This window comes from Trachemys scripta, chromosome 14, assembly GCF_013100865.1.
Source record: "Trachemys scripta elegans isolate TJP31775 chromosome 14, CAS_Tse_1.0, whole genome shotgun sequence".
In the NCBI taxonomy this organism is placed as follows: Eukaryota; Metazoa; Chordata; order Testudines; family Emydidae; genus Trachemys; species Trachemys scripta.
This window is the reverse complement of record NC_048311.1, coordinates 17,147,652-17,172,421: the sequence shown is the minus strand read 5'-3', so window position 1 is coordinate 17,172,421 and position 24,770 is coordinate 17,147,652. Positions and strand designations below refer to the sequence as shown.

Genomic DNA, 24,770 nt, shown 5'->3' with positions numbered 1-24,770 from the left:
GAGCAGGCTTTTGTGAGGAGGGGGCTCTTCCACCTACCCTGGGGTTACACTTTGGGCTAGTGTTAGAGAATAAATAGAGACTGAGGCCTTGGCTACACTTGGGGATTCACAGCGCCGCTGCAAGTACTCCACCTCTCCGAGGGTAATAGCTTGCAGCGCTGCGAGCGAGCGTGCAGCACTGATTACACTGGCGCTTTACAGCACTGCACTCGCTGCACTCAGGGGGTGCGTTTTCACACCCCTGAGCGCAGGAAGTTGCAGCGCTGTACAGCGCCAGTGTAGCCAAGGCCTGACTTCTGACTTGGGACAGTCATCTCCTCCCCTCCCTTCTCCCTCCCCTGCCATCCTGTCTAACCACCCAGCTGCCCCTCGTTACGCCCAACAGGAGCTGAGAACGGAACCCCTGCGCCACGAGGCGGGCAGCGCCAGGGGACTGGCAGTCACCACGCTTTTCACGATAGATACGGCATCAGGTTATTTGGTCAGTTAACATCGGCAGCGCGGGGGAGGGGGACGGTGGCAGTGGCAGAAGAATTATATAAAAATAAAGGGGGGAGGGGAAGAAATGAGAGCGCGAGCGCATTGGGTCCTGGCGACGGAGCGAGACGGTTACATTTCGTTGGCCTCCTGGTCGGCCACGCCGTTGGAGAGCGCACTCCGGCCCTCGTTCAACCGCTTCACTCTGTAGGCTTCAAAGTGGAAGCCGCTGGTAATGTCCTTGATGTTCTGCATGTGTGTCCTGAGGGAAGCAGAGAAGCCGGTTAAATGAGATTTCTGTGCGCAGATGTGTGGCCCCACAATGGGGCTTTCACGGCAGCAGAGTCTGCCACCACCTCTCCCATGCTGCCACCTCAAACCGTGCAATTTCAAGGTCTCTAGCCCTTCTCATTATTCCAGGAACCTCGAGAACGTAACCCCAATGTACCTGATGCAGTTGGAACAACAGCCCTGAGAGATGCCAACTGCCCCTGTTCATTAAAATTGCCCCAATGGACGTGTGTGGTCCCCTCTACAGAGAGCCCAGCCCAAAGAGCCCACAGGCTCATATTTTGACCCTCTGAAGACTGCGAGTAGGCGGAGCATCTGCAGTGGGCAGAGCTTACAGTATAGGCAGGTCTTGGAAGAGTACTGCCTCTCTCACCCCCTTAACCTCTCCATCTCCGCCCTCCTCCCATGAGGTGCGGTAGCGGAGTGGCTAAGGCACTCAAGTACAATTCTGAAAGTCATGGTCAATCTCATGCAAAGACCACCTCCAGTTCACGAGGCCCCCAAATGGGGCCCCCATCCGTTTAGGGCAGTCAAAGGCAGTCGGAGGCAATGCTGGCTACATTGCTCCTGGGTCCCGTGGGCTAGGAAACAGATGTGCCTTAACCACTTTGGCCTGATGAGCCATTGGCTCAGGGAAACTTTGATAATGGGGAGGGGGAACAAGAGCAGCTTGGCCTCCCATTCCCCTGGGGGAGGAATCACTCATATGGGAGAGGCAGGTGGTAGCACAGAGCCTCCATCAGTCCCCTCCCCACAACTCTCAGTTTCTCTCGATTCCCTGCTGTTCTGAGGCAGGCATTGACAGGTGATCCAGTGCGATGGCAAGGAAGGGCTTGGCCATGGGATTACTGTTGGAGGAAAGGCTCCGGGCAGATCTAGCCTGGCTCACGGGGGAGGTATTGAGCCCTGCACACTATTTGCAGGGGTGGGGAAAGCCCATACCTCAGGGTTGACTGCCTAGAGGGGGTTATGGGGAGTGGTGGAATACACTCAGGGAAGCAGCCTGCGTTGGCAAGGAATGGCCGCCACAGGTTTCCCCAGCTCAGAGCTCTCTGCAGCTTTGCTACCTGTGGAGAAGGCTCTTCCTCTCGCAGGGGCCCTTACGCACAACTCTGCAACCAGCACGCCCCTCTCTCCACTTGCTACCCGCCCTTTAGTCTGCAAAGCACTTCTGAGAGCAGTGTGACTCACATCCAAACAGCAGGTTGGGCCCGTCTCAAAGTCAGGGTGTGTGTCAGTCATATCTTTCACCCAGGAGCGACCAAATGGCCCCTGGTCATTTTACACTTCAGTGTAATACCTCCGACAGTGACCAGAGCTAGGGGCTTCAGGGAAAGGCCTGGAATTCCTAGACTCCATATAGTTTCCCCCCATCCAAGCTGGCAATCAACTTAAGCGACGATACACAAGTCCAATGCCCCTTATCACTTTAACCTAGCTGGTGTGACTGCAGGGACTAGTCTTATTTGTGCAGAAGTTTTAGGCCTGGAGGTGGTTACTCTTCAGAAGGGTTTAAACAGGGTTTAGAGCATCACCTTTGCCACTGTAGGGAACCACACCTGGGATTCCACTCACTAGTATGAGCCCAGTGCTACAGCAGCCAACTGGAGGGCATGGAGATGTATTGTGGCATTGGGCAGCTGGCACGTTGATGCAGGAGACACTGGGCCCGAAGCAATCTTTAGGATGCCTCTATCGTGGGTATCACTAGTCTGACAGCAGGGCTCCCTTCCCATTCCCTACTCCCTAACTTCTCCTGCTGGCCAGCGCACACGGGAAGCCCCCTAGTTCACGTCCTCATTCAAGAGGCTACAGATTGCACAGCAGCTGTTGCTACTGTGATCTGCAAGAAGCAAGGGCAGAGCTCTGCCCTTCCCTTTGATGCCACCTGCTGGCAGAAGTGAGACAAACACAACAATGGAGTCTCTTTCTCACCCAAGAGCAGTTATACCGACCTGATCAGGAGATCCCGCAGATAAGCAAACTCACAGTGTGTCGTGTTCTCAACTGGAAAGGAGAAGAGGAGGCAAACCGTTAGGCCGCAGCCCAGAACACAGCCACGTTTCCTGAGCAAGGCAGCAATTTCAGGACAAGCGGGACTCTGCCTTTTGTTCCAGAATTTGCACTAGTGCACAGTGGGCTTGCAAACAGCCTGGAGCAGGGGCTTCAGCCCAGCAGAAGGGTCACTCAGCTGAGGGATTCCATGGGCTTAAAATCAATGTTTGCCTGTCATGAGGAAAAAGCCTCTTTGCCATCGTAAGCCAGGATATTTACACAGAGGCTCATTAGCTGTTACCTGCCTAAAGAACAGCTGGCAAGAGACGGGAAGAGCTTTCATGTCTGTTTCCTCTGCTCACGCTCACTCGCTGCTGGAGTGAACACACTCCAGTGTAAGCCCCCTACCACTTCACTGCGTCACCAAGGCAAGGGACACCAAGTGACTGCTCGCAAACAACAAATCTGTTTCAATGCAAGTGTCTCCCGGGATGGCCTGGGGTAACCGGAAAGGCAAAGGGGAGAATGGTTTTGTGGTTAAGGCACTGGACTGTGACTCAGTAGCCCTGGATTCAATTCCTGGCTTTACCACAGACTTCCTGTGGGACCTGGAGCAGATCTCTGGACCTTAGTCCGCCCCTCCCCCCAATCTTGATTCATGCTGTGAAATGACATGATCTACTATAGGGACTGTTTGGATTAAAAGCTGCGTGGAGAGAAAAGCCTTTAAAAAAAGATCACAGTGCTGTGTGATCATCCTCTGTCCTGCTCTCAGTACATTGTGTGTTTGAACCGTGCTCTTGGTCTAATTCAGAGGGACAGATCCTTGGGCAAAGGATCCCTTTGTTTTCTACATGGGTGAACACAATGCTCAAATAGCAAGCAGATTAACAACACTATTTCTGCAACATAGCCAATGGCAAACGTTGGGTCCTTGAGTCTCCCTACACTGAAGGCAGATACCCCCCACCTGAAGGATGACCAGCATTTCTCACAAACCCACCCAGGACCATCACTGCCAAGCCTTGAGAGTTACCAAGAACGGGCCACAAGAGGGCATCCGAGGGTTTAAAATAAAATGGGTTTCTCTGGCATCTTTGTTAAGCGCTTACTCAAAATAGGATTTCTATAAAAAGAATCGAAAAAGGTCTGAAATGGAAGGTGGGGGGGAAGAGAGGGAGGGAGCAGTGAAATCACATGGACTGTGCCTCTGGGATCCTCGCTACCGAGAGGGGAGCATGTGTCGTCTGTTAGAGGTATGCTTCCCCAGTGAAATGCTGGCGTGAAACTGACTGTGGAAGGAAAGAAGGGAGAGGAAAAAAAAGAAATGAAAAGAGGAAAGCAGAGCAGAAGAGGAAGAAGAAAGGAAGGTTCAGCACGTGGTGGGGAAGAGAGAAGAACAGATCCCGCGAGAGTCCTGGACAGGACTAGTCAAACACCCCAGCGGGTGCTGAGAGGCTGCCCGTCTGCGCAGACACCCCCTTTAACCCCGCCGCAGGCAGCCAGCATTCGGTTTCAGGCTCCTGAAGCAACTGAGGAGACTGGCCTGGTGCGCGGAGGGTCCCTTCCAGATGCAAGGCAGGGAGGGCCTGAGGAGCTGGATATGGCTATTTGTGGGCCCTTTCATGAAGCAGCAAGATGGAAAAAAAGGCTGTGCGCCCCCTGCAGGCACTGGGGGGACGGGAAGAAGGGCCCCGCCCCCATTCAACTTGATCCTAGCGTTTTCAGAGAGGCAAAAAGATGGCACCACTCAGTATCCTTCATTCCCAGCCTCTGCTGATTAGGGAGTGGGGGTAGGTGGGTGGAGACTATTCCGTGGGGCAGAGAAAATCCCAACTGAGCACAGTGGCTATTGCTAGTGCAGCTGAATCCACTGAAGGTGACTGGCAAAAAAAATAAAATAAAATAAAAAGTGCTAAATTGGGGCTATGCCCATTTTTGTTCCTTTGGACAGATAAAAGCTGTTGAATGGGAGTGCCACCTCCTAACAGGCACACATTCTTCCTCAGCAATAGCAGGTGTGTCCAGTCTTCTCTGGAGAACCACTGGGAGGCAGCAGAGATGAGTATGGGGAGCTCTAGGACCTTGCAGGGATAAAGGGGGTGAATATGTAACAAAGGCTTGCTCTCTCTCCAGTGTATGTTGGCCCTTGTAGTTAAACAAGGGACAGCCCAACCCCCCACAATAGCTCTCTTGGAATATCATCTTCTCCTCCCTCATTCTCTAGTCTCTAGGGCAGACCAGATGCTTCTGGTGGAAAATGCTCACGGAATCCCCATCCCCTCACGTGCTCCCTTCCTGTCTTTCTCCATCAGAATGCGGCAGTTTCAGGTCACCTTGGACTACAGATTTCCAGGCACAACTGCACCAATAATGGCTGCAGGCTAGGAAAACAGATTTCTAGAGCCTGTTAAGAGAATCTCCACACTTACATGGCACTCCTGCAGCAAGGCCCCTCCTTTGGGGCAGTTGTTGAACAAGAGAAAGATGCTGGCATCAGGGCAGAAGACAGGAGAGAAGGGAGACAACAGAAAGGAAAACAACGGGAGCAGTGGAGGATCCTCCCCTCCTAAACCAGCAGTCAGGAGAACAATGAAAGGGCTCGGAAATGACCCTGCTCTCACCCTCAATCACAGGGATTCTTCAGGAGCCCTCTCCTTCCTTGGTCCTTCAACTCCCATGACACTGCAGGGCAGCGGTGGGAATGTTGCTTTGGGAGGTGCGGGGATGCACTGCGTTGGGGGCGGAGGGAAGGGCAAGAGGGGTGAGGGGAGCATGGAACAGGTATCAGAGACTGAAATATTTCAAAGGCCTGTGGGGAAGCGTAGGAGGGGCAGCTCTTGATCTGTGTTACAGTAGCACCTTCACTGGCCTCAGCTGAGATCAGGCTCCATTGTGCTAGGCATGTACACACTAACACAGTGCCTGACCCAAAGAGCTAACAGTCTAAACAGACAAGGCAGAGAAAGCGGTAAGAGGGGAGACAGGTTCCACGAGTGCCAGTGACTTGCTCAAGGTTACAGCAGCTCAGTGGCAGAGCTAGAAACAGAATCCAGGTCTCCTGGACTCCAGCCTGATGCCCTAACCACTGGGCCATACTGCCTCCCTTATGACCACTTATCAAACACCAGTGCTTCTCCTTCAATAGCAGCCGTGTAATCTCCTCTGTAGGGCCCCAGCACCATTCTGGAGGGGACCTCACCCGTGTCTGCTTCGCTGCGAATGGAGAGCTGCCAGAGCCATTTCACACAAGCTGCCCACCAGCTATGAGACCCCAGGCTCTGGGATGCTTGGCCTGGGCTCTGCAGTGTCACAAGGCTTTCAAGATCCACTCCCATCAAAACCCCAGAACTGGATCCTGCTCTATTCTGGAGAGGGCAGTGGTGCGCGCTCTATCCACATATTACACATGCTTCCAATTACCACCCTTTGACTTCCCGTTCAAACACTGCAGAAGACAGACATGGGGGTGGTGGGAGCAAACGACGACAGCCCCTACCTTCAATGGTGCCCCACTTTGTTTTCCTTCCAAGAATTCTTCTCCCATTAACCTGGTATTCCTGGTCACTGCCCACCACTGCAAATGGAATCATTTCCTGGAGGGACAGAACATAGTGCACAGGTTAATGGCTTCATCCAGGAAGCCAGCAGGTAAACCAAACTGGGCAGAGCGGCGTTGGGTAGGATAATCCACAGCCAGCCCAGCAGGCAAAGCTGTTCCGGTAAGTGTTTAAGAGCTCTGGTCTCCGGGCTGTGGGTCTCTCCTCCAGAGAAATCTACAGAGGGGATTTTTTACTGACGAGTTTCACGGGAACATCTCCATAGGTTTGACTTGTCTGTTTCCAATGCACGTTAATGGGGGCACAGCAACGGAGGCTAGAAACATCGCCGCCGCCATGTGTGGGGCCAACCCAACCACAGCTGCTCTCCCAAGAAGGGCCCAACTTCCTCGGCTTCCCTTTGGGAGATGGGTGGTAGCTCTGTGAAACGGGATTGGGGGCTTTCGAAAACCAAAGCGAGGGACGGATCACCTCAGCAAACGCTGGGCAGGGCCTCACACACAGCTCTGAATGCGGTTAGCACCATTTGTTGCAACGCCCCCTGCTGCTCCAGTCACAGACACCAATAAAAGTCTGCCAACGCATCTCTATCCTGGCCGCTCCCTTCCAATCGTGCCCCTCTCGGCTAGCTCTTACTATTTAAAGCCTCCAATCAATAGTGCCGCCAGAGGGAAATTCTCTTCAGAGAACAGGATGCCTCCACCCAGAGCGCGACAGGAAAAGGGCATCGCCTGTACATGGCTTGGCAACAGCGCACAGCGCGGAGGGGCTCCTCTGCCCACTTGTTAAAGGCTGTTGAGGGAGAATCATAACCTAGCACAGGGATGGGCAAACTTTTTGGGCCAAGGGCCACATTTGCGTGGGGAAATTGTATGTAGGGCTGGGGCAAGGGGTTGGGGTGCGGGAGGGAGTGCAGGATGTGAGAGGGGGCTCAGGGAAAGGGGTTGGGGTGCAGGAGGGGTGCGGGGTGTACGAGGGGGACTCAGGGAAGGGAGTTGGGGTGCAGGAGGGGTGCGCAGTGCAGGCAGGGGGCTTAGGGCAGGGAGTTGGGGGGCAGGGTGCAGGAGGGGTTCAGGCTCTGTGGTGGCAGCAGCATGCACGGGGGCGAGGGCAGGCTCCCTGCATGCCTGCCCTGGCCCCGGCCCCGCGCCACTCCAGGAAGTGCTGCTGCCGTGCTGGGCCTGTTCCTGGCCAATGGGAGCTGCGGGGGGCGGTGCCTGGAGGCAAGGGCCCATGGGCCGCAGGGACATCAGGCTGGCCACTGCTGAAAGCGGCACAGGGCCTGCGGTGCCACAGGAGGCAATCCCATGGGCCGGATCCAAAGCCCTGCGGGCCATAGTTTGCCCACCCCTGACCTAGGAGGAAGCTGCAGCGACACCTCAAAGGGCAAGAGGGCTTGAAAGAGTGGCAGAAAGATGACACTAGCCCATCGCTAATGGCTGATTTGCTGCCCCACTGCCAGCTGTCGCATCTCAGAGTCAGAAAGTATCAGTGGGTGCCAAAGGGCTGGGAAACGCTCTCATTCAGAGTCCTCCTTTTCCTAGCCTAGCTTCCCAGCCTGGCTTTGCCTCCAGGGCCCCTGTTGGGCGAATACTATGGTCCAGCATGTCACATTTAGGGAACCGGACTGTAACAGCCAGGCCAGTTCTCAATGAGCCATCTGGAAACAAGTCACAGCCCCAGCCCCCAAACGCCAGCTGCAGGAGGCCTTCGCTTGCTCCTCGGAGAGCAGCAACAGCCAATATTCCCCAAGGCCCAGACCAGTGGTGTCAGGGACACAACACAAGAAGGAAGGCCACTCTACCTACTTTCCTATCACTGTGGGAGGGAAGTGGAGCAAACACCCAGCCAGCCCACTGCCAGGAGGACGGGGCTCAGCATCCCAGGCTAAGGCTGAAATCAGGCAATACTCATGCCCTTGGGAGCAAATCTCCCACCCTCTCTTTCTATATTGTCTCCAGTCTCTGTGCACAAACAGGGGTAAAGTGCACCAGCCTTGGATAGGAAATACTGGCACTTTGCTGAACCCCCACAAAATCTTCACAAGCCTTTGGAGCTGTAGGGCCCAGCCCAAAGAACTATGGGCCACAGTGCTACAGGATGAAAGCACCGTCCACTCACTCTGAATTTCTCATTCACAAGCCGGTCCTCAGAGTCTTCATCAAACTCCTTCTGGGGATACACATCAATGTCATTGGAGAGCAGGTCAGCCGTGATCTGAAGAAGACGGACACGGAAAGGACACCACGTTAGACTCCATGACCACGGCTGCTGCCTTTCAGCCTCCCCAGCAGCATGGCAAGGCTGCATCCTGCACAATACTGAATGGCCCTAGAGTAACGCAAAGCCCTTCCCAGCTTGGAACTAGTCAGGGAACCTTGCTTCCCCTCCCCTCCTTACTGCTCAGTGAAGGACACGTGTTTGATCCACTCAGCCTGAAGTGCAGCCTGTGAAGTTCTAGAAGATCCTCTCTCCATCACCCCACCACCCCCAGGATAGCGTCCATCTCTGAGCGGAGCAGAAGGCCACACAGATCAAGATGAAGCATTGCAAGCTCGGCCCCACCTTCATATTAAAAAGAAAGGGTAGTGACAGCCTGCACCATCTGCAGCAAGTCAGGGCGACCATGCATCTCCCAGGCACGTGCTCATGAGACTTGGAGGTGGGCAAGTTTGGGTGCCCCAGAATAAGTTAGCAAGCCACTGTTTGGTATTTTTGTCTTGCTCCCATTCCCTGGAAGAGGAACCCCAGATCTGGTGCTGCATATCCTGAGAGGGATCCCGTGGGGACAGGAAGACACAGCTCAGTGAACTGTAGATGCACGAACTTGCTCTTTCTATCTGAGACCTTTATAATGTCCCTTCAGGTAGGCGCTGCAGCTGGCCATGAATGAGAACACAGACGGTGTGGGAAATCCCGCTCCAGGAACAGTGTGCCTCTGTCCAGCCTGACACCGTGGGGAGAAAACCAAGCTGCTCCATGGCATTGGCTACTGCAATGGCTGCAATCTTGGCTGATACCTTGCAAACTGAGCCAGCGGCCTCCAGAGCTGAAAGCATGAGCTAAAGCTGCAGACTCCAGGGTCGTGCTCAGTAGCTGGGCAGATTAACAGACTCCCACTCTCTGGGGATCAAGCTCAGAGGAGGACAGACACACACTGATCGGTGGGTTAAGCCACCATGGACCCTGCACAGGATAACACCACAGGAGAGAGGCACCCTGCTCCGAGAAGCACAGTGGAGTAGTTACACCCAAGCCCCAGGGGCTGAAGAGCCTGGAATGGGATCTCGGAAATATTTTAATTGAAAACAAACCATCTGCCAGGAGACTTGCTCTGAGGGAGCCTCACTTCGCAGTCTGGGACCTGCTATGTGTCTGAGACAACACCAGAGCTTCTCCCCTGCTAGACACTGGGCTGATCCTCCACCAGCTACTCAGCCACCCCCTGCCCCCAGATCCATGGGTTTGAGGTGGAGGGGTGGCTCGTACTCCCCTTGGCACACCACACACTGCTCCTCACTGCCTTAAGCAGACGGTAGCATTGGGTAGTTCAACAGTGAGGTCATTCCCTCCTCCACACCAGGCCTAAAGGGCAGAGCATCCTACCCAGACAGGTGGATGGTCTGTTACGCCAGATCAGTGTCAGGTTTAAACCAAGCACTGGCACTGCACCATTCACCAGGGAGAAGGGCAGCTCCTGAATCCAACCGGGCATCAGTGTCAGGGATTTTCAAGCTCCTGAATCCTCTAGTGTGCATGGGATTAGCAACCCTGACACCGAGCGGGTGGGGGGGGAGGGGGGAGGGCGGCGTGCAGAATGTGCTGGCCCACACTCCCCAGTGCTGTGAACATCTCGCTGAGGTGCATGCACTAGACGCACACCGATACCAGCTTCCTGGAGGGAAATTCGGCACCAGAACACACCTGTGATGTTTGCCTTGAAGAAAACTCACGTTTGAATCCAAGTCTGAATGGTGCCAGTGCCGTGAGGCTGGCACTGGCTCTATATCAGCCCTGAACTTCAGGGGAGGTGAACTCCCTCCCCCAAGCCAGAAACATCCACTCTGACAAACTTCACCACCTGAAAGCACTCTCCATTCTTGGGGGCGGGGAAGTCACGTAACACCAGCAAAGACATGCTGCGGTTTCAGGAGCAGGCTTGGCTTTAATGTGGGAAGGAACGACTGTGCAGGTCTTTGGACTCCACTTTGGTGTAAGTTAACAGAGCACTGGCGTAAATCTGGAATAATGCCACCCGGCCCATGGGAATTATCCCCACCCAAGCAAGAACAGAATCCGGACCTACTGAGATCTGAATGGGGACAACACAGCCGCTGGTGGTTAATGCTCCATCACCACTACAATGGGCCAGAAAACAGAGTTTAACGGCAGTTCCAGCTAAATCACCTTCCAATACACTATGGCCACCTAATGCAGATGAGGCCATTGCATATTACAGCTGTGCCCGTGTGTATAGATCTAGAGAGAGACACACCCATACACCCCTAACCCGTATTGCCAGAGCCATATTTGACCACTGGGGGCCAGATCCTCAGCTGGTGTAAAACAGCACAGCTCCACTGTCTCCTGATTTACATCAGCTGAGGAGCCGGAGCTGTTGATTGGTTCCTTTAGAGCCCGTTGCAGAAGGGTGCAAGGGGTCCAGTTTCACATGGCGCATAGACCAACACAGTTACGTTTTTACCTCCCTTTGGGAAGGATTTTAAGAGTTTGGTTAGGATAAAAAAATGTAACTCAATAAAAAGGAGGAACTGCTTAGCCTGTCTTCATGCTACCAGGGCCCAGTGCTGCTCAGAGATTAGAGTGAATAGGGTGGTACAGCGCTGAAACAGCGAAGGGCAAAATTTGCTGAGTCTTCAAGTTCTATCTGTTCCTGCTTCCTTGACAAAGCCAATACGGCACCGGGAGAGCCAGCTGGATTCTATTGCGCCTGTCGCGTCAACATTGTCAGCTCAGTTCCGAAAGCACAGGCTTTTCTTGCCAAGGATGATATCTGAGGCACAGTGAGCCAAGCTGGATTTTCAGATTCCGGACTGACTCTAGCTCCAGCAGCTAGGCAGACGGAGAGGGAGCAACACACACGCGTGCACACGCCTTGTACCTTCTGAACTGAGCAAACGGCCTGTGGAAAAGTCAGCGGGAAATACCAGACTACGGCAGGCTAGACCGTCGCTGTTACAACCCTCCCCCGACCGCAACCGCTCTTCACTTGTCCCCGAGAGCACGGGCTGTCTGATAAAGCGCAGTCTGGGCTGGGCCACAAGATCTGGCTCCATTTCCAAAACTTTGCTTGGCCCACTGTAGAGATGGACCCAGCTGTGAAATTTGGATTCAACCCCACAAGTCAGATCGGTGGTTTCAATTCATGGCCCTCTCTCCCATGGATGGGGCGGGGAGATGCTCAAGCCAGCTCTGAACCCCAGCAGGCAGATGACGTTCAGTGAGCAGGGCAGCTCCTCCCCTTCCGCAGCGATGCTTTGAGTAAGACTCCAGCCAGGCAGGCTTCAGAGCTCTGTAGCCTCCCTCCACCATCCATAGCATCCCCCGATGACCTGGATACTACAATCTGTGTTCTCCCCCCGACCCCGAGAGTCCCTCCTCATGCAGAACGTTAGCAAACCCTCTCCCCATAGCCTTGGTATATTGCCCAAGGCAAGAATGGGCTGGAATCAAACTGGGAATCTCTTTGCTTCTGTTGCTGCAAGTCAGATGCTTATGGAGACATTTGAGCACGTGGATTTAGCTGTGCTTCATATTTTCCTTCACTGCCTTGAGCCTGGATTTACAATGAACCCTTGCACCTCAAGCTATTTGCTACCACATACAAAGCCCTCCTCCCCGCTGGGCTCTTATGAGTTAATATTGGATTAGAGGACCAGGACATCCTGAAGTCAGCAGGACAACCCTGAGACCTCTTTCCCTGCACCTACCTGACTCCACCCCTTGCCCGTTTCCTTCCTGCGTCAGCCTCGCTGCATTCCGTGGGGATATTTATGGAACGCTGGCTGAGCTATTGGGTTGGCAAAACCCAGGCTATTTATGCTCAGAATGGCAATTCAGACTCGAGAAGCAGCAATCCAAGAGGCGACTGGCGGCTTGCTTATTTCTGCAGCACATGCTGAGACCATCACGCTTGCAGCAACATCATCGGTCACATTACTGGATTTATAGCCCTTTGAAAGCCAAAGCAAAGCAGCGGCACCACAAGGAAACAGCACGCTTGGCTGTAGACTGAGACAAGGGAATTGCATCGTTTGCTTCCCCCGTCAATCTCAGAGCTGAGCTCAGCACGCATACATCTTGGCCTGCATTCTGGATCATCACTGTATCCTGCAATGATACAGAATCTCAGCACAGGCTTTGTATGTGCAGTAATATAGACTCCCCAAAAAGGGTTTAGAGGCTCGACATACAGCAGGACCGGCCTCCTAAAAACCATAAAAGCAGACTTGGGGGGAAAAATAAAACAGCCATGCAGAGGGAGACCAAGAGCTTGAAATCCACTGTGAGCTGACAGAGATCCAAGAGAAACACAAGGAACTGTTTGGAGGCGAAGGCCCTTCCTCCTGCCACATGGGATCACTCAGAGCTGCAGCCCAAGGAATGCTCTGGGCTCCCGGCCAGTCCTTCAGCTTTGCAGCCCTGCAGGGGGCGGTGGGGAAGGGAGGGAGAAGATGTGCCGGCTGGGGAGAGGCTGCCATCCCCTTACCCGTTTTTTGAAGTAGTCTCTCTCCTCCAGCGTTAACGTGTCGGCTTTGGCGATGACTGGCACGATGTTCACCACTTTGCTCAGGCGTCTCATGAATTCGATGTCTAGCGGTCGGAGGCTAAAAGCACAGCAGAGAAGAAAGGGAATCAGACGTCAACAATAGCAACGTTGGGGCTGTTGCAGGGGGAGAATCCCCAGCACAGAAAGTGTATTCAGAGCCTAGGAAAAGGCGGGTGGGCGGGGAAGTAATTTTGTAACGCTGGTGAACATCCCCCTCCAACCAACATTTCCTTAAAAGCAGGAGAGGGATAGAGACAGACACAAATACGGAAACATGCCAGGTTCCATTTTCCAAGTGCCCTGCAATCATTTATTAACCCTCAACACTCTGTGAAGGAGGAGAGGATTTTAATCTTAGTGAGGATTCTCAGCCACAGAGGATTTTAAGGAACTAGCCACAGCTACACAAGTCCTTTGCAGAGTTAGGATTAGCACTCAGGCATTCCTGGCTAGGCTCTGTCTGCTAAGCCATCCTCCTGCCTTCCTTGTGCAATGGAATTGGACAGTTTAAGGGTGACCCATTGTATAAAACTTTGCCCATCCTGGCACCTGATCAGAATGAAGTGGAATCGTGACCCTTCCCCCCCACACAGAGTAACTGGCCTATGGACCACACGCTTTGTACTGACCCCACTGCACAGGGGTGAATTTCACCCAAAACAACAGACCTGTCAGTGCAGATAAAAAGGAGGACTTGGTTAATCCCCACACCGAGCAGTAGCAGTGGAACAGATTACTCTACTTCTACAGCGGGGTTAGAGAGGACATGAAGCATAAAGGGAAAACCAGATGCCTCAAAGCTACAAAGAATTCACAACCCAAATGATTGTCCTTCTTAGGACCCCAGCTAGAAGGCCGTCTAAAACCAAGCATGGCCTCCGGTCTCGTTGACAGCTGGCCAACAGCGTAAGGGAGCTAATTCCATCCACCCAGGCAAACTGCTGGAACACAAGGCCGTGGCTGTTTCTTTTGGCCCGGATGCTGCTGGGGTCCTGAATGCTCCTGCCCCTCGCGAAGAACACACACAATTTGGGTATTTGGATTTGCAGCTATTTGTGTTGGCCTGAGTGAGGCACGATCCCCCCGCCCGCTCCGACTGCCTCATCAGGCAACCAGACACGGTGCCAGGGACAGCAAACCATTCCCAGGGGGCTGAGGGGACCCCAGACAGCTTGGGAAGCAGAGTGGTAAGAAGAACAAACTACTGGAAAGAAGCGAGCACACTGCCATGTATGGTGCTGGGAAACAGGGACACTTTATGAGCACTGAAGTCCCTTGGGTGAGGGAAATCCCAAGGAATCTGCCTGCTTGAAACTGGTCAGAGCACGCCAGGGTAGTAGTGAAGGCAGGGAGAGTGAGGAAAGGGCGCAGCCAGGCCAGTGCTGGAGCCAAAGGGCTAACACTAAATTAATGCAACTTCACATTAATCAATCCTGGCCTCACCGTCCTGCCTCACAGATGGGGGTGCATTTATCCCCAGTGCACAGTTGGGGAAACCGAGGCACAGAGCGGCCAACATGTCTTGCCCAAGGCCATACTCGACTTAGCGACAGAACTGGGTCTACACACCAGCTCTCCCAAACCCCAGTCCTGTTCTGTAAGCCGGGAGATTGGCCCCTCTGTACTCAGGGAAGGAGAGAATGTTGGCAACTCAAAAGCCTTTCGCCTCCCAGGTAGGCAAGTCTACTTCCTGCTTGGGAGCCAGGCTAGCTAACCACTGCCTTTCACAACTGGGATTGCTACAAAGCTTTGTAGCAATCCCAACTCTGAAAGGCAGGAGTTATCTTTGAGTTGCCAACATTGTCTCATTCAGATGCCTTGTGGCCAGTGCAAGCCTAGAATTCCTCTTCTACATTCAGCTGGCCACAGTACAGCTGTGGCCACAACGCATGGAGGACGTGGAGAGATTCAACACAAGAGAGGTTATGGTCTCTCTACTGCACAGAGAGCAGCAGTAGTGGGGCAAACACACCCAAAAGCCTAGAGATCACATCAGTAGCATTAGGGAGAGCTAGGTCCTAATACAAACTCTGCAATCACAGATTGCTCTGAGCTCCAGGAAAACAAGAGCTTAGTTTGGCTTTGGAAAGGAAACCTCCAAGGACACATCTGAGCAGACCCCTGTTGGTGAGTGCTGGTTGGAACTCTGCATAATATATTTGCCAACCCCCCTGGGATACATCACTCTTATGTTTCTCTCCCCAAGAACTTCTTTCCCTCCTGTTCTCCTTGCAATTTTTCAAACAGCTTTTCCCCTTTAAAAAAGCCTCCCCCCCCCTTCCCCCCGCTGACAGGATGTTCCTGCCTCTATCATCAGCTTTTGTTTTAGATGGAAGACGGGGAAGTGTATGTGGCCAATGCGGATTGAGTCACAATCAGAAGTGCGTTGGATTTTAACTCTGATCTCAATGTCGGAGACCAGTTATCAAGCCTGCCTGGGTCCACTGAGAAATGTAGGGGCCTGGGCTGCCCTTTGTTACTCTAACAGCAGCGTGCAAAGCCACACCTTGCCACACATCCACATCTGCACCCAGGCCCGACATCAGCCAGCTGCATAGCTCTGGATCTGCTGGCATCTACACACCATGCTTAGCCCATCCCAGTGGGGTTGGGTGACTGGGCAACAGCAATGCATCTCCTCTAGGTGCTGCGGTATTCTTAATAGCCAAGGACAGTCTCCTATGTACAATATAGATTGTGCACACTTAATACTGGGGTGAGGAGGCAGAGGAGGTGCTCTTGACAGAGCACACACAGCTGCAAGATTACGAGCATCCCATACCACCAGCCCACTCTGACTCAGTGGCTGGTGCTTTCCCCTCTAGCTCAACACTGCAGCAATGCTCCTGCACAGCAATAGGGGGCACTGCTGCCTTTCGTACAAGCCCTAAAACAGAGGTCCCAATCCTGTCTGATCTTAAGGATCTTACAGCATTAAGAGCACCAGACACCTTTCAATCTGTAGCGTCCTTCCGATGACTGGTTTTCCATCGATGCTCTAACTTGACAAACAACACAGTTGCAACACCAGCAAATCTCCAGAGAGAGGTACAGGCAGACTTGGGATTTGGAGAGATACAGAAAAGCCGTTCCAGGAAGGTGGCTCCTGCACCAAGAATGGTGAGATGGTGTGAAAGACCAGAGGGGAGGCTGGAGGAGCAGAAACCCGAGCCCATGAGGCAGGCTGCACTGCTCCCAGCATTCACCCAGTGTGGTCTTTGAAAAGAAGGCCCTGAGTCTATAGGAAGATTTTTACCCCACCATAGCAGACAAATTCCAATGTGTGCAATTCAATCCTCATGCCCTGTAGGGTCAGCGGCAGGACTCAGAGATGCAAACTCTTCTCTATTATCAGCCAGGTCCTCTATCTGACCCCAGTAGGCCTAGGCCATCCATGAAGCCGTAATCCCCCAACCTACACCCCCCCATAGTAAGACACTGTCAGAAGAGACCAAACGGAGTAAGCTCTGTGCACTGTGGGGCCCTGTGCTTTCCCAGAGTCCCCAAGGCAGAGCTTCCTGGCATCCTGCTGAGCTCTTTCCTCCCACTGCTGGAGAACCGAGGTCAGCGGACTTTCCCAAAACAGCAGTTCTTCCTACACCAGCGCAGCGAGCAGCATTCCTGCTTCGGGGCTCGATACCAGGACAGGGCATGGGACAGCCAGGCTGGCTGCTGGGGAGTTACACTTTGTCACAGCTCCCTGCTAGTAGCAGAGCACACAGGGCCGGTTCTGAGCCTATAGGCAGCAGGGTCCAGTAATAAGATAGACGATCCAAGTCTTTTGAAGCCAAGCCCCAGCTCTGCCACGGACACAATTTAAAGGTGTGTGGTCTTAGACCCGGTATATCCTCTGTCTCAGTCCCCTCACCTTTAACGTGGGGACCACTTCCCTCTCTTCCTCCCACACAGAGTGTTAGGAATCTTGATTGGTTGTCTTTATAAAGTGCTTTGAAAATGCTATTACTCTCCTATCAAATGAAAGTCACAGGGATTAAACAAATAGAACTCTAGAGAAGTAACTGAGTTTCACACAGAGCAAATCATGTTTCTGTCTGTTTTCTGGACCATCCTATACAATTTGCTATTAAATTCTATTGGACAGTTTATAAAAAAACAAAACAAAACAAAAAACCCCCCCCAAACCTATAGAAAAATACCATTTTCTATTAAGTTCCATAGGACTTTCCCCAAAGGAGGCCCTTTCACTGGAAGCCTAGCCAGGAAAGCTCTAGTGCTAGACTAAGTTACAAACATTAAAGCAGAACAAATTCATTGGCTGAATGCACCTGAGAAGTCACTAGCACTGGGAGCCGGCTTACGCACAAATGAACCCTTTCGTAGATGTTACATGCACGATAGATATGGCCACTGTAGCAGCAGTGGGAAGAGATGGCTTACTCTAGCCTCAGGTAGTCCATCCCCACTCCCTATTGCAAGGAGCAAAGCAGCACAGCCAGGCGTTTTTGGCTCAGGGTACTGTGCAGGGCTCAGGAGAGTCCTCCAGTGACTAATAACTGGCCCTTATGGTGGTGAAAAGCATGTGTAGAGTAGCTGGTGCTGTTTGCTTCAGTCTACAGGGCACATGCACTCCTGGCATGGGAACTCCTATTTGTCCCTATGGGGGGCTGATTCTGGAACCTAAGGAAGAACATTTTGGTGCTCACATTAACTTTTTCACTGCTGAATAAAGCGTGCAAGAAAAGATGGATGATCACAGTACAAAAGCCTGCAGGATCTCCTGTGAGCAGTGTTGCATTCCAGAGTCATAAGCAGACTGTGGGTGCAGTTCACAAGAGGCAACTGATTATATTTTAACTCTTTCCCAGTATGTTTTCTGGAAGCCCAGATCTGTGACTGAACATGTACAAGAGAAACTGCCTTTGCCTCACAGGCAAAGGATCTCTAGAGAAAGAGGACAAGCCGCAGCTGAGTGGAACTGTGGCAGGGGATTGTTCCATGTAGCTGAAATATACACACTGGGTGGCTATAAAACCCTTCCCCCTTCCTTTTTGTTATGTGACCACTACTCAGCCCCACAGAGTTTGGGGCTGTGGGAGGGAATGGGGTATTACTGCTGGGGTTGCGTATGGCCCCTTCAGGTTATCTACAACTGGGCTCGCCAGCATAGGTGGGATTGGGCAGGCAAGTTCCCCTCTAAGCTGCATGGCCACGCAGCAGGCTATCAAGGGCCACACAGGTGCGCAGCCACAGGGGTCTGGAGAGGACAGAGGTAGGGGGTGGGTGGGGAGCAAGTTGGGGCATGCAGGGCTGTGACGGGGAGAGGTGCATCTCCCCCAGCCCTGGAGCTGCCGTGGCAAAAGAGGGGTGGGGGTAGTCCTCTCTCCCCACCTCAGCCCTGTGGCAGCCTGCACCCCAAACCCTTAATCCCCAGCCCCACCCTAGAGCCCACACCCCTCCCCAGCATCCCAACTCTCTGCCCCAGCCCTGAGCCCCCTCTCACACCCCAAACCCCTCATCCCCGGCCCCACCCCAGAGCCCGCATCCCCAGCCAGAGCCCTCACCCCTCCGCATCCCCAGCCCTGAGCTCCCTCCCCACTTCGAATCCCTCGGCCCCTCCCCGCCACACATCACCTCCATATTGGTGCACATAAAATTCATTCCGCACCTGGATGTAAAAAATTAGAAGGAGCATTGTAGGGCAGACTCAGCTCTCGCTTGTTCCCTTACAATGCAGTTAAGGAATAAAAGCCGCTGTGAGGACCAGACACAGAATACCCTGTCAGTGGCATCTCAGATTGAACTAGCGCAAGAAATAAAATCTTCCGACTGGTACATTGAGCAATACACCTGTGCTCCACCACCGCCGCCAGTAAGGGAACCTCTACACAGAAGCTGGGAGGGTGCTTCCCGGCACAGGTGGACAGGCACATGCTAGCTCTGCTCGAGCTAGGGTGCTACAAATAGCACCTGGCTGCTGTGGCATGGGCGGGGCTTGGGCTAGCCACCTGAGCACAATCCCACCCACCCCCTGAGGACACACTCGGGCAAGTCATTAGCAGAGCTAGTGTGCGTCTGTCTACCCATGCAGGAAGCAAGCTCCATGTAGACATACCTAAGTGCACAACAGGAACCTGCTGAGGCACAAGCCGGAACTGAATCTAGCTCCCTCTCCCATAGCAGGGAGACTAACAGGAGAGGAAACTGGATGGTGTCAGTACAGTCAGAAGCAGCGGCTCCAACACACACAGGCTGCACAGCCGGCGAGTGAGAAAGTGCTATATTTCACAGTCACTTTTCAGAGTCAAGCCGTGCTTTCCAGACATCATGCAGAGCCTGTTGTGGAATTTATTGGGTGGTGAGTATTTGGGGCTTTACTTCCATGGCCAAAAGCCCCTGCCAGCATGTTACTTAGTCTTTGCAAACATCATTTTACTGGGGCCTTACGAGGAGGGCAGGGCACACACTAGATTAGTTTCGTCTGCCCTGGACTCCTGACTGATGGGAGACAGAGCTGAGGATGTGTCCTTAGGAGATGGAAAAGTCATCAGCTGATTCACCCTTGGGTTCCACTCGATGGGAGGAATAGACAAACCTTTTACTCAACGTCTACAGCGGAGTTTGAAATGGAACCGAGCAGTCTATCGGGTCAGGGCTATAAAGGGACAGGATATCTCTGGCTCACAGACTGGAGTGCTATCTTCAACAGTCTCGTAAAAGCCACTCAGGGATTCACCAGTCTTGGTGGGATCTGAATGTATGTTAAATGTTTATGACGGCGACAAAAAAAACCCAGCTCCAGACGAGCAGGGATTAATCCAAATGCAACTGGCACAGAAAGCAGAATTAACTCCAAGCTGGTCCCCATCTTCACAAGGTACTGCAGGTTAAACTACCCTCTGCACACTGCTGGCTGCGGAAGCAGCCACATGCTGCCAAGAGGGTGCTAGGAATCCTTGCTGTGCAGTTTGGGAAGGGAAGATAAGAGTAATGCTCTGTCCTTGAATCATCAGGTCTGGAAAGCAGCACTTCCCACTGTCAATGAAGAGGCAGAACGCCCCTGAAAAGGACAATCCGAACAGCGCTGGGAGCTTCAGAATGACATCGGGATTAAGCCCTCTAGCATGTTTTCTGTAGTAGGTGCAAATGATTGACAGTAGTAAGATGTGTCCGTGAGACTGGGGAGAGGGAGCTGGCTGCCAAGAAAAACTGGGATCCAAATTAAAGCAGGTTATTCAGGCAGGAGCATCCCGATAGGTTGAACCACCACACTCGAGTTATCCCTTCTGTGGACACCTCTGGTGAGCATCATAAGACTGGCCATAGTGGGTTAGACCAATGGTCCATCTAGCCCAGTATCCTGTCTTCTGACAGTGGCCAATGCCAGGTGCTTCAGAGGGAATGAACAGAACAGGTAATCATCGAGTGATCCATCCCATTGCGATCTGTGTGATGTTGCCCCCAGTGGGGATCCACAGAATGAAAGGAATACCTGTCATTACCTCCTAAGGTGGCTCAAGTGATAGAGGCCTGAGGTTGGAGAGCGGAAGCATCCAGGGTTCTAGTCCCAGTTCCCTCCACTTGTGGCATATTCAAGACAGTGCTAGTATAACGTCGGCAGGCTGGATCGAATCTGGAGCTAAATGCATGAGTCTCTACTGTCTGAGCTAAAAGCCACATGGCTGCAGAGCAGACTCATTAATCTCTCTGTGGTCTCAGTGCCACTAGATGGGACAAAACACCACACCCAGAACGTGTGTGGGTTACACTAGCATCTGCAGCTCACACCTGTGTTAGAGATGCACAAAGCCAACATGAAGGGATGTGCCTTGCTTACGTAAAACTACAGGAAGCTGCCTCCCTGCTCACCACTCTCTGAAAAGGCTTATGGTCATTTCAAACAATACTCCACTCTACAGCGGGAAGAGAGTCCACCCTGTGCTAGCCCATCCACTCCACATTCCCATTAAAGGCCCTCCCTCCCCCTGAGCTGTAGTCTATGGCCTCAGTGCGTCCTGCTGTTCCCCGGCATATATGCATCCTCCAACGGGAGGCGAAAGTCAGGAGCCAGATGTCCTCTTTGACACCTGGGCAGGAAACCGTGGCCCTAGGAGAAGCAACCTGAGACGGCAGCCAAGCTAGCGGGCTCTAACCCCCAGCTGGGGTATCAGGCTACACGCAGCCAAAGGCTATTGCAGGGGAAGGAGCCTGTTGCGTGCAGCGTGGTAATGAAGCCTCTCGAACTGCAGGGCCATTTTCTTATATTGGAAACACATGTTCTTTGGAGGGGGGAGGGTGGGGGGGAAGGGAGAGAGAAAGAGCGAGAGGAAGGAAGCAGAGAGTCGGACTTCCATGCAAACACTGTTACCCTGGGAGCAGCCGGGTGAGAGAAACCAGAACATGCCATTAGAGAGGCACAGGCAGAGGGATGAGCCTAACATGTCAGTGCCCTCCCCCGCACACACGACGGCCACACACAGAATGACGGCGCTTTCCATGCTTTCCCAGGGAGGGGGGAGGGGGCCTTGGAATAGGTCATTTGCTCCACCTCAAGACTCCTGCTGCTGGGTGCACGACCGGGTCAGTGGCACAGCCGCAGTGCTAAGGGTTCAAGGGCCTGCACATGGTCACCCTTTCTAAAGCTCCAATGGCTCCTTGCACACAAGCGGGGGGGCTCACAGCCTCCTTTTCTTCTTTTGCCGAAGAGTGGGATTTGCCAGGTCACCAGACCTAGAGTCTTCTCTAGAAAAGGCCTTTTATTCTACCTGATCATCCCGAGGCAGACAACTCCATCAGCTCCCTCTGCCCCTAACAGAAGGCTACAACAGATAAAGAGTCCAGGCAAGCAGCCCAATCAGACAATCCAAGGACCCTGGGGTCTTTGCAGATGGCAGATATGCAACCATCTCTGCTCTATGCTAATGTACGTGCAGGGCCGTTCACATTGACAAGGACTTTTTTCTCTAAAGCCAATGGAGAAGGGGACTCTAAGGTCTTGTCTACATGGGAAAGTTTGGTCAGTTACACAGGTATAGTTATACCTGTCTAACTTTCCACACCAGGACAATTATTCCAGTAGAAGAGTGACTTTTTTTTGGTTTAGCTAAAGCCCCTTCCCAAGTGATATAAGTGAAACCAAAACACGTGACTCATATCCAAACAAGAGTGTCCACACAGGGGGTTAGACTAGTATAACTATATAAGGTTGACTTGCATCTGAAGAAGTGAGGTTCTTACCCACGAAAGCTTATGCTCCCAATACTTCTGTTAGTCTTAAAGGTGCCACAGGACCCTCTGTTGCTATATAAGGTTAAGTTCATACCTTGTTTATACAGAAGAAACCTCCCATGTAGACGAGGCCAGATCTTGAGTGAAGGAATCACCACAAACCAAATGAAAATTCTAGGTCCCGACACTTGGACACTCGCTTTTTAGAGGTGCCAGGGACAGAAACGAGGCTACACATGAAATAGGCCATGATCACTTCCAGGCTAAAAGCTCTATTTATAAATACCCCCTTCAGGCTCAGTACCAACTGGTTCGATCTGCTCTATACTGCTAGGACAACTGGATCCTTGCTTAACAAAAACGGATAGCATGCTAGGGAGGCACTTTAAACATTGGCAAGCACATTACTATCAGATTCTAGCCACTACTCACATGGACTCTTGGGATGCTACAGACTTGTTTAATTCGTCCCTGGGGTGGGGGGAAGGGGGGGGAAATGAAGTGATGCCTGCATATTTGTTTTACCTATGCCTGGCTTGGATTGCTTTGTGTTAATACTAGCAGCGCTAGATGGGGAAGGGAGCTAGCTATAAGCATTAGGAATTACTGCATTCATATGTTACTTGTGTGGGACTGTATATAGAGCACCTAGCAGTCCATGTGTGCATGCTTCAACATACAGGAAGTGACCAGAACCTGGTTAAACAGGATGTAGTATTTGCACTAAAGATGATTGACTGGAAAAAGTTATTGTAAGGTCACACAAACCAGAGTGATTTTGAATTTCTTAGCAACTTCTGGGGAAGATTAAAAGACAGAGACAGCTAGCACCAGAGGGGCAAGTAGGTTCAATCTTGATCATTTACACCCCCCCCCCCCCCGCCACACACACACACCCCACAGTAGGAAAGATCATTCTCCTGAGGAGGAGGGTACATACGCATGGCCGGTGGCTGGGATGAAGTATATACAGCAGTGCACCCTGGTGTCTGGGATCCGCCTCTTCCGGTTAACATTGAGCTCCTCCTGCAAGTACTTCTCGTACTGGTCATTGATGAACTTCATGATGGGCTGCCAGCTGTGCAGAAAGACATATACACAGGTGAGACAGGACTCATGAAGGGACTCTAAAACCACCCACAGGCTACGCTCTGCATTGGATTCTGAAAGGGGCAGTCATTGGGAGTGGACAGTGCTAAGCATCTTGCAGAATTGGGCCTCCAAGTAAAAGCACGGGAATGTTTCCTACCACAGCTGCAGGCAGCTAAGAAAAGAATCCCCCAAGTCCTGTGTGAATGGCAAATCTTGTTTTATCACCTTTCTAAAAGGAGCCAAGTTTTCTGGGAATCCTCCCAGTCCCAGCACTCAACAAGGGAAACAACTAGGATGCGTGGCAGCAAGAGAGCTCAGCTTCTTGGCTGTGAACTCCGCCTCTAGCGCTAGGAGGCAGCGCAGAGCCTACAACCACTTCACAAGGACAACTGGGCTCCACCATCCAAATGCGAGCCTCTCACAATGGTAAGCAGGCTTCGTAAGTGTTAGTGCCCACAGTAGGCCCTTTACTGCTGCAGTAATGGACATCCTGTGACCAACTAGGCTCTGGCCCGTTTCAGAACAGAAATATTAATGACCACCACCAGGAGGGTCAGATAAGCCCTGGAAAGCCTGACAGCTTAGCCCTGCCATCTTCCAGCTCTTCCCCATCCATAACCCTTCACCAGGAGTCACTTCTGGGAAAGGCAGCAGAGCAGTTAGCCATCGACTGCTCGGACTGTGGGAGACCTGACAGTGCCCCAGAAGGTTTAATAGAGCTTGGAGTGCTTTCCTAGACAATGTATTTAGAGAGGTTGGGGGGCAGGGGAGTGGCTGGAAAAAAAAAAGTGCTTGTGTGCCCCCACCCCCGAGATTGGTCACACTCAAATTTGTCTGTATGCTTCCAAGGTTCACCTCATCACCACATATTGTGTGTGTGTGTGGGCTGTGTGTGTGTGTGTGTGTGGGGGGGAGATACAGATATTTATAAATTGATTATTTTTGCACCCTCCCACCATGAGTGGAACACATGGGGCAGCCACCGCCTCTGAATGTCCAAGGACTTTCCCCACAGCTGCTAACTCTCCAGCAGACATAGGAAGGGCTAGGGGATCAGTCGTGTCCGCATGATGGGGATGCTGGGGCTGAGGAGACGGGTGGCCTCCTTAGCAGTGGCAGCTGGGTGCTCTGTAACAGCTGCTAATGGAACTGCCTGGCCATTTCCTAGGAAATCTAGGGCAGAGTCTGGCCTTCGGCCTGCTGAGAGCAGCGCAGCATAGTGCTTTGCCCCAGGGCCCTGAGGTGTGGGGGGCAGAGGGAGGGGATGGTTGTAACTAACCACCAGTGGGGCACCGCTCTCCCCATGCCATCTCCACACCATTTGGCCAGGTTCTTTGCCCAAAGAGCAGGATTCCTCAGCCTTTTTTTTTTTTTTTTTT

General features: G+C 52.5%; 1 protein-coding gene across 5 annotated transcripts in view; it reads right to left on the bottom strand.

The window, feature by feature from the left end:
• Positions 1 to 258: 258 nt before the first annotated feature.
• Positions 259 to 24,770, bottom strand: part of SEPTIN9 (septin 9) — a 250,303-nt gene continuing 225,791 nt past the window's right edge. For 2 of the 5 annotated variants that reach the window (XM_034789890.1, XM_034789889.1), the window contains exons 6-11: positions 23,240 to 23,377; positions 13,054 to 13,171; positions 8,445 to 8,540; positions 6,263 to 6,359; positions 2,724 to 2,775; positions 260 to 739 (exon numbers count right to left, since the gene is read on the bottom strand). In XM_034789890.1, coding sequence (XP_034645781.1) covers positions 610 to 739; positions 2,724 to 2,775; positions 6,263 to 6,359; positions 8,445 to 8,540; positions 13,054 to 13,171; positions 23,240 to 23,377 — 631 coding nt within the window. In that variant the 3' untranslated portion in view covers positions 260 to 609. Of the gene's footprint in view, positions 740 to 2,723; positions 2,776 to 6,262; positions 6,360 to 8,444; positions 8,541 to 13,053; positions 13,172 to 23,239; positions 23,378 to 24,770 lie in introns of all 5 variants that reach the window. The other 3 variants (XM_034789891.1, XM_034789892.1, XM_034789888.1) reach the window with 2 other exon arrangements.